A 10,556-nucleotide genomic window follows, 5' to 3' on the forward strand; every position below is an offset into this window, starting at 1 on the left:
AACTTTGAAACTCTCCCTTGTAATTCCAGCCTTTTGTATTTCTGACAGAAACAATTCTTTTACGTTTTCTTCTGAAAATGCGGATTTATGCCGATATCTGCTATTAAAGATCTTTTGAAGAAGTAGGAGGATGTCAGAACAACTGTCTTAAAATGGCATCCAAACCAAGTTGAGGTTACTAGGCCTAGGGATCTCTACAATTACAATGCTATTAATTACTTCTGAAAAATCATGAATAAGACAGAAAAGCAATCGACATTGGACAGATTCTTTAACCCCCACAAACAGAAAAAACATGATTAATAAAAATGCAAGACCGTGTATATATGTATTTTTATTATTATTTATACATATGAATAAATGTAGTAAGAAAGTATATACTTTTTATTTTTGGGCTTATCCAAAACGAATTAATCAAATTCCCGTAGAAACCTATGGTAAATCAATAATCGGTTAACGAACAATTCGGATAGCAAACAAAGTCTTGGAACGGATTATGTTCGTTAACCGATCACCCACTGTATACTCCAATTGGAATGGCTAGTAATTAAGATCATTGAAATTATGAAGCCTTTTTTGTAAACACGAAAAATTGGCACACGTGCACCTTAACATGCTTAACATAAGAGCCAATTAGAATGGCTATTAAGAACAAGTAAATTTTAGACTTTAAATTAAAAACATTTTGTAAACATGTATAAAATTTTTGGCACGCATGTGCCTTAACAAAGACAGCATAGAAGCAATCGGAATAGAGCCACAAGTGCAAGTTTACATTAAAATTTAAATATAAAAGCGTGGGACATAATTTAAAATACATAAAACACATGTAACATATAAAAAGATGCACATAAAGAGGCCGACACGTATGCGCCTTGAATCATAGGAGGTGCAGGAAATGAGTGTAGAACAGTGATGGGCAAACTTTTTAAAGAGCGGGCCAAAGGAAAAGAAAACTTTAGGCGGGCCAATATAATTGTAACCCAGCGCTGCAACTGAAAATCCAGGTGGCGCTATAAAAACATGTGTAGGCCGTCCGCCATATTTCTTTTTCTGTCTTTCGGCTACGCTACGCATGACGAGTGGATGTTCTGTACCGAAGCATGCTTGTAACCGATCAAGCTTTTACCCAATAAGTGTAAAACAAAATTTTGTACATGATCGTAAATAAACTTTCATGGTGAGATATAAAGCTTCGGTTATTTTATATAATCAACAAACACTCAAGTTAAGTGGTGCATCAACCACCACAGCCTGTATTCTTTTTTACTTGTCAGATTAGGAATAATGTCGCGCGGGCCGGATAGAACATTTCAGGGGGCCGCATCTGGCCCGCGGGCCGTAGTTTGCCCATCACTGGTGTAGAACTATTGTTGATTTTTAAACGCCTGTATAAATTAATCCAGACGTCCAGTAAGTCAAGGGTAGGGGAGTTGCATGGGGAGAGCAGTTTTGTGAGGAGAGCCTCCCAAATATATATCAAGCTTCCTTCATCACAGCATTTGCGTATTGCCACTTGATTCCAAAGTGCTATGTGGTGTTGTTATATCACCAATTTGGAGAGTTCGGTGTCACAATTGCCAAGTGCCACCGGACGTTGGTGTTCAGATACGCGAGCAGCTGCTCCTATATAATTGGTTCGTAGTCCTGATATTGGATTCTGCAGGGGAACGGAGTATACACCAGATTTTTCCAGGGTGGATATAGCATCTCTATCATTACACAAGATTCGTCGCAGACATGGTCGTGGGGCAATAGGTAAACAAAAACCATTCTACCTAAAGATCCGGGCTGTGAATCATCCACAGTATGGGAGTGAGGTTCAGAGCATTGTCCAATTCCTTGGTCTGCGCAATGTGGTGGCAGGGAAGAGAGACTGTATAACTCTATTTTTGGCATGGATGTATTTGGAGAAACTAAATCCCGCTGCGATTTAGTTATTGTATATTGGTATTGGTAGGGAGGTTTCTGTATTAGGGGAATTGATGATATTAAATTTTGGTAGTTAAAGGTTGAAGGGGTAGGGAGATAAAGAGGGTCGTGTGGACAAAATGGCAAAAATATGATGGTCATTCAATATAATTTAGTCTGCATTGTTAAAAAACATTTTTTTTTCTTAATTTTTAGGCATGTTATGGAATTGCAACATTTGGCCTGAATGATTTTTTCTGATTATGTTATTCCATCTTATATGCTAATCCTCAGGTTTTTAATTGAAACAAACTTCACCATAATCAAGATTGCATAAAGGGACCAATACAAACTGAAGAGAAATAGAATAATAGCTAAAATAATATTACTACTGGTATTTTTACTGTTTATGTTTACTGAAAGATTAAAATTTTTTCTTAAATATTTGTTTGTGTGTTATATATTTTCATGATATTGTATTTTTCACATTTATTATGCAAGAAAAAAATTAGAAAAAGCAAATTTTGCTTATACAGTAGAATGTCGTTTATCCGAATCAATTGGGGACTGGGGTTGTTCGGAAAATCGATATTTCGGATAACCGATTATGTACGAAAAAATATATTAACCTATCCCATGTTGAAATTTTTCTCTGCTGCATGTCGCTTTGCGTTGAATTTTCATCAATGTTAAGCCTAACGAAGACTATTGTATCATTAAAAATTATTTTTTTATTTTGTACAAACAATTGAAAAATATAAAAACAATAAAAAATTATACTTCAGAAGTTAATTTAGTATAAAAAACTTAAAATATTTGAGTAGCCCAAGACATAGCCAAAGATTGCAGCACCACAGCACTGGTAAAAATTTAAATTTGCTGACTGGAATTCTTTCGGATAATTGATGTTTTGGATTATCGACTCTTGGATAAACGACGCTCTACTGTATTTCATATTTTGTAAAGAAAAAAAATTAACTTACTTTTACTATTCTATTATAAAAAATTTACTAGGTAAAATGCTCATTTCCACAAGCCACGCTCTAACCATTTCCATTGTGTTTATATCGCAAGCACGTTGCTCCAAAGTAACACAACACAGATTTCAATGTATAGTGTGTTGCATTTCTGGACAAGCAGCCTGGGTAAATTGCTGAATGTTGCATATTTGCAATAATTTGGCACATAATATATTAACTCTAAGCTCTGAAAATTATTTCTATTTATGTTCCTAGAGACTGGATTGTTTTTACCCCTCAGGCTACAACGAGAACTTGTATAGTAAAACCAGTCAAACAACTTTTCCATTGGCAATTTTGTTTTAAGCAAATAAGGCCAATTTAGGCAAATTTTATGTTTAAAGTGTTAAAATCATTCAATTACTAACCATTTATATATATTCTGTTAATTAGTAATAAGTTCAAATAAATCCATGGCTAATATAAACTGAATATAAATGAAAACAACAATAGACATGACCAAAGCAATGTAAAAATTTATAAAAACAAATCATTGCACATCTTATTACTTAGGTATTATATGTAACATACCTGCAACTGGATGAATTCCAAATCTTACATTCTTTCCTTTTTTCTTTAAAATCTTAACCATTTCAGAGAGAGGATATTGAGCTTTTGCCACACAAAGACCATATCCTGGAGTAATTATAATATTTTTGGCATCTTCAATCATCTGTACAACTTGTTCAACATTTGTCTCAGTATGAGTTCCAGTAATTGCCATTGGTTTTCCACCTCCTGTACTTGATGTCCCATATCCACCAAATATAACATTAGGAAGAGATCTGTTCATTGCCTGTAAAAAATAATTAAAAATCAAATATTCCAAAAATCATAATATATATACACAGTAAGACCACACTTAATGCTGATTCAATGTAACACAGCATGCTCAAAGAAGAAAAAAAAAAAAGCTCAAAATTTACGCTAATTCAAATTATCACGGCATTTTATTGATTCGTATATAATACAATTATTCCCAAACATGAAACAATCAGCAAAAGGTGACAATTTGTCGTAGTGCTGTACTTTCCTTAAATCTATATTTGTTTGATGTAATTTTTAAAAAAATATATCATGAATGCCATAGGTAATATTGACTTCACTTGGCAAGAATTAACTGATAACTGCATGAACAAAGTGTGGAAAAAGTTATGGCTGAAGGTATCCAAGAATTCTCAATGAGAAGAATCTATCACTGTATCATTACATTGACAATTTGGTCAACCTAATCGATACAGCAGGACTAGAAGATGTAGATGAGCAGGATATTGAAGAGTTACTGCAGGTTTCTGGTGACAACTTTACCAACTGGACCTTCAAGAACTGACAGAACAAGGAATTCATGTAGAACTGAAAAATAGTAACTCTGAAAAAAAGAACATGAAGAATTTCTCTACAGTAAAAGTTAGTAAAAGTTTGGTAATTATAACTGAAATCATTGATCAAATTGTAGCAAATGATCCAGATTTTGAAAGGAGTGCAAAAGCAAAAAGAGATGTTTTGGATGTGATCTTCTGTTACTGACATTTGCTTAAGGAAAGAAAAAAAAGCAACAAAGAAATTACATGACTTTAATGCAAAAAACAAGAATTTCAGAAGAGCCAGGGATTTCACAAAAAATGAACTTTACATTTCTGTGTGCATACATTTGTGTTATTTAACATATTATTATGCAAATTAATATAAAAATAACTTAAAGTAAAATATGTTTCTTTTTGGAGCATGTTTCCTTTCCCTATTTTTTCTGTGTTAAAATGACCTTGTTTAATGCTGTTTCATTTCGTGCTTTGTCATCTAGGAACATATCCCCTGCGTTAAGCAGGGTCTTACTGTATATATATTATATTTATTTTTAACAATAGAACAATTTGCTGTTAACTATTTAATATACAACTTGTTGTATACTAAATAGAACTGCCGCTTCCAGTCATTTCATTTTGACTAATTCTCATTAGCATTTTATAAAACTAATACAAACTTCTCTTTGAAAAAATTAACTCCTAAATTAACTTTAGTAAAATAATTGTAATAATAATTTTAAAAAGTATAAATAATTCAAATTAAGCTGCTGTTATATATTTTATACACAATACCATGTACAGTATTATATACTATCATGAAATAATGTTATTTTATGACATTATTTCCATTTACGTATTTTTCTAAAATGTAAAATAGCCTCTGAAAAGTTATTCATTATTGAAATGTATATCAATAGCAAGTCAAAATTAAATTTTCAAAAAATTTTACACACCTGAACCATTTAAGGTGCGATGATGCAAAACATCAGTAAACAAACATTTTCGAACTCCTGGGCTCTGCTTCAGGATCCAATCAGTTTCTAAAATAACGTTGGGAATCAATACATTGGTATATCATAAACCCAGGTACACATCATATATTCCGACTGGCTCCTGTGATCCGAGCTCATACAAGACTGCAGCCTTTAGAGCTTTAATCAGAAGAGCCTTTATACATTCATCCAACATCCAGGCTCGGGATACCGAACTAGCCTACATACACCATGTTACCGCCCAACACGGGTATCACAAACATATACATAGGCTAATACAATATCAGCAACGTATATATTCGGGGAATGCACAGGAATCGGATCAAGTCGAGGACGGCCGTCTTGAAGAAATAGAACGTATTGCCATCACATACAATCCGTACTTAAAATCTCTATATGCTAAGCTTGCCACCAAACGTCAGCTACGTCTAGCATTTAGGAGGTGTCCCACCATTTTCAATCTCTTACGTAATGGAAAGGACCCTCCCAACCCCATCAGACGCCCTGGCATCTATAGTATCCCCGTGAAGGATACTATACGGGGATACTATATATAGGCTCCACTAAACGATCCTTGGGAGTCAGAATACAAGAGCATCTAGCCGATATTCGGCACGGAAGAACTTCCACGGCCCTCGCTACGTATGTAACCAATCCGGATATGGTAGCGAACTTCTCCCAGGCCATTCTCCTCCACGATTCGCCTCCTATTGAACACCTCAAATGGCTAGAGGCCATGCACATATTTATATCCTCCACCACCAACACGTGCATAAATTTTAAAGAGGAGATGCTGTTATCAATGGCCTGGCAGGAGTTAATTCACAACACGCTCTAATTCACCCATCAAACTCTAACGGGTGAACTGGTCGCACATGCACGACTTGGATCGTGTGAATCCATTCAAACCTACAATTCGAACTCAAGCTTTAAATGACATGATCGAACGGATTTCTACTTCTAATGGATATTGAACGTCCTTTTAGAAACTGATTGAAACCTGAAGCAGAGCCCAGAAGGGGTTCGAAAATGTTTGTTTACCGATGTTTTGCATCATCACACCGTAAATGGTTCAGGTGTGTTAAATTTTCAAAACTTATATTTATTAACCACATATTCAATAAATTTGCACTTTAATAGGAAACATTTGCTCACCAACAGAAATGATCTTTGCTGATATATATAACAAAAAATGCTCTCTCTACTGAGTAAAAAAGCAAATTTATTATTTTTCAGTCAGATTTTTCTATCTGACTTAATAACAAATTTAATAGATTTCATAATCTTTCAAAATCTATTCTGAGACAATATTTTCCTGAAAGAAAGCAGATATTCAAAGAACAACCACAAGTAATGTACTAATTTTATAGAAGCTTATTATCTATGACTAAGAAAAAATACAGTGGGTGATCTGTTAACGAACATAATTCTTTCCAAAACTTTGTTTGCTATCTGAATTGCTCGTTAACCGATTATTGATTTACCATAGGTTTTTATGGGAATTTGATTAATTTGTTCTGGAAACTCCAAAATACAAAAAATATATACTTTCTTACTACATTTATTTATATGTAATAATAAATATACATATATATACAGTTCTCACCATTCGAAAATAAAAAACAACGCAAAACTTAACAAGTGCCCACCTGACAGTCTTGCAAATACTATAAAAGAATTGTTTCTGTCAGAAAAATAAAAGGCTGGAATTACAAGGGAGAGTTTCAAAGTTTGGAGGACTACTATCTGATCAGTATATACCAGATTGAGCGTTGATGTCGATGTCTCCCGCACTCCGAAAAGTTTTGAATTGTTGCCTGAAGACAAGGGAAGACCAATCGGTATTCATTATTTTATGTCGCTTCTTCTTGTGTTTGTTCTGTGAGGTGTTTGTTGTCTGAACATAAAAATCTTTTACGAAAGTGTTCATTATCCAATTTGTTTGTAGTCCAAACTGTTTGTTAACCAATCACCCATTGTACTATTATACTTTTCTTGAATAAATTTTAGATAACTAGAATGAGAACAGCATTTCTTGTAAGAATTTAAGAAACTGATGAAAGCTTAAGAAGAGCTGAAAACATTTCTGCTAATTAAATAAGTCCAGTTATCTTAAACAGATAGTCTTTGCTCTCTCAACTATATCATTCTTTATCAAACAGATACATTTCTGAAACAATGCAATGCAATTTGAGAATGGCTAGAAAAAAGTTTTAAAAGCCAAGATGACTGATGATGAAAAATGTTAAAAAGAACTGATCAAAAGAATATAATTATTGTAATGTGTTATTATATATATTATCATCAGATTATCTGTTTCTTATTTTACATTGCCAATGTATAAAATTGGAGAGCAGGTAAATGTACATAATGTTTCAAGATTTATTCTATATCTTAAAAATAATTATATCCTGGGATTCCTCAGGATCCTGGGAAACAGATCACTTTTTTCTTGAAATCCCAGGACAAACAAAGGACCGGGAAATGAGAAACCCTAATAATGTCCAATAAAAACTATCATAAACATAAAATTATGATAGTTTTTATTGGACATTATTAGGGTTTCTCATTTCCCGGTCCTTTGTTTGTCCTGGGATTTCAAGAAAAAAGTGATCTGTTTCCCAGGATCCTGAGGAATCCCAGGATATAATTATTTTTAAGATATAGAATAAATCTTGAAACATTATGTACATTTACCTGCTCTCCAATTTTATACATTGGCAATGTAAAATAAGAAACAGATAATCTGATGATAATATATATAATAACACATTACAATAATTATATTCTTTTGATCAGTTCTTTTTAACATTTTTCATCATCAGTCATCTTGGCTTTTAAAACTTTTTTCTAGCCATTCTCAAATTGCATTGCATTGTTTCAGAAATGTATCTGTTTGATAAAGAATGATATAGTTGAGAGAGCAAAGACTATCTGTTTAAGATAACTGGACTTATTTAATTAGCAGAAATGTTTTCAGCTCTTCTTAAGCTTTCATCAGTTTCTTAAATTCTTACNAAAATATTATTGTAAATTTTTATAATAAGATTTTAAAAAGCAAAGATGGTCAATACGCCAATCACTCAATCTGGTTCTTATTTTAGTAATATGAAGTCCTGCTACCAAAAATGCCTTTCCAATTCAATTGATGTGGGTGGAGCCATCTTTAGTGCATTTAAGAGAAAACAGATGTTATGTGGTTTTTCACCTGTAGCCTTGAAGATTTCTAGTTCGTTTTTGAGATGCATTGCAGTACATCTTTTGCTGTCTAGTATTCTTGATTTGTCTACCGCGGCTGCTTTAATAGCAGCATCAAGCTTATAGCCCGATAATTCATCAGTTCGTTTGGCTTTAATAAATCAGGTTTATGAAGAAAATTTCATACTTGTTTGTATCCTTGCCCAATTTGCACAACCTGGCATAATGCAGTTATTGAAGTTACTGGGCATAGTTAAAAATTAAGACAACATAAGTGCAATTATTCAAGATATTACAAGTTCTGACAAGTAAAAAAATTTTCAGAGTTCTGCTACAAATAGGCTACATATCGATTATTAACAATCTGTGACATGCCCTAACAAGCAAAAATTTAAAAAAACTAATAAGCAGGCTTAAAATTAATAGATACAAATGTATTTTGACAGTTTATGAGTTAATTATACTTTCTATTTGCAAAATTTCGTCAATCTTAATGCAAAATAAGAAAAAAATAAACTTTTAAGAAATTTGCAGGAATTTCCAGGGATGAGAAGAATTTCCTGCATTAAAAAAACAGCCAGGATCCCATTAGAGAAACCCTAGACATTATTAATATTATTATTTCAAAAATAAAATATTCAGATTACAATTAAAAATAAAAATTATCTACATAATTTAGAAAAAAAAAAGTATAATATGTGAGAAAAACATGCAAATAAATCAAGTTAAAAAATTTATATTTACATGGATCTAATTATGTAGTTCTAATAAACTCCTAATGAGTTTATTAACTGTTTTCATTCAAGTGATATATAAATAGATAGATTATTGTCAAGGATTGATGTAATCCATTTAAAATAATCCGACAAATTTTCAGTATTAATAAAATCTAAAAAATTATAACAAATTTCTTGGAATATAAAACTGGTGAGAAATATTTCTTTCATATACACTACCACATACAAAACATTACAGCAGAATTCAATTCTGCTAAATTTATTAGAGAAATACAAATTTTTTCCACTTTTGCTGTTAAAAAAACCTAAACACTATGAGTAAAAGTTAATTTAATTAACTGAAAATCAACAACATATATAATAATAATACTGTTAAATCCTACTTTAACTAATTTTACATAAATTATATACTAATAATATGAATCTGTTAAAAAAATTTATTTTTATTATTAAAATTTTATAATTACTGAATAAGATATAAACAACCCAAAGCGTGCTCAGCAGAAAATAATAAACTATAACTAAATCAACACCTGTTCACTCGCTGAGAGATTTATTCTTAACACAAACGTTTTCAATCCAATCAATGGATCATCGTCAGGTAAATTAGAACATTTCAAAAAATAGAACAACAAGTTCAAAATACAAAAAATATAAATATTAATAACGGATAACCAATATATTACTAACAGCAAAATAACGTTTTTAAATAATATAATTAATACAAATGCTGCTAAAATTATAAATAAAAATAAAATATTAAAATATAACAAATAAATTGTGTATACAAAATATTAATACTTCAAACTTAATAGACAAATCGATAACACTATATATTAATAATGCTTAATAAACTGTACGGAGTTTCTCAACTAAACTATACAGAGTTTTTTATATACATAATATTAAAGCTCCTGCTCTTATTTGAAGTTTTTAACTGCAAACTTCCATGCGGAAGGAAGTCCCTCGGCATCCCTTGCGTTGATGCAATTCCCTTTAAGTTTGCTTTTATAAATTTCTAATTTTTCGGCCGTTTTTGCCAAGGTCGGGGAGTGTATTTGTTTCAGTATATCTGCTTCATTCCATCTTACTATCGAACCCTCCGTTTGCGCCATTTGAGACAATACTGTGGCATTCGAACCTTTTCTCACATCATATCTGTGCTCTTTTATCCTTACCCCTAGATTTCTAGTAGTAACCCCAACATATTCTTTATCTATTCCTAACATCTGATTCTCGTATGGGATCTTATATACACCTGACCTATCCTCTTTTTTAACTATCCCTTTATCATTTCTAAGTATTCTGTACAAATTCGGAGCTCTTTTTAAGACTATTCTTGTAACTTTTTTATTTGCGATTTCTTTCATAATGCTTCCTAAGCGCTTGTTGTAC

General features: G+C 32.0%; 1 protein-coding gene across 1 annotated transcript in view; it reads right to left on the minus strand.

Moving 5' to 3' along the window:
- Nucleotides 1–10,556, minus strand: part of LOC111625525 (NAD(P) transhydrogenase, mitochondrial-like) — a 50,713-nt gene that overhangs the window by 7,850 nt on the left and 32,307 nt on the right. The window contains exon 13 of the mRNA XM_023368688.1: nucleotides 3,462–3,734. Within this exon, the coding sequence (XP_023224456.1) occupies nucleotides 3,462–3,734 (273 nt within the window). The remainder of the gene's footprint in view (nucleotides 1–3,461; nucleotides 3,735–10,556) is intronic.

This window comes from Centruroides sculpturatus, unplaced genomic scaffold (genome assembly GCF_000671375.1).
Source record: "Centruroides sculpturatus isolate CEXI.00-Female unplaced genomic scaffold, Cexi_2.0 scaffold105, whole genome shotgun sequence".
NCBI lineage: Eukaryota > Metazoa > Arthropoda > Arachnida > Scorpiones > Buthidae > Centruroides > Centruroides sculpturatus.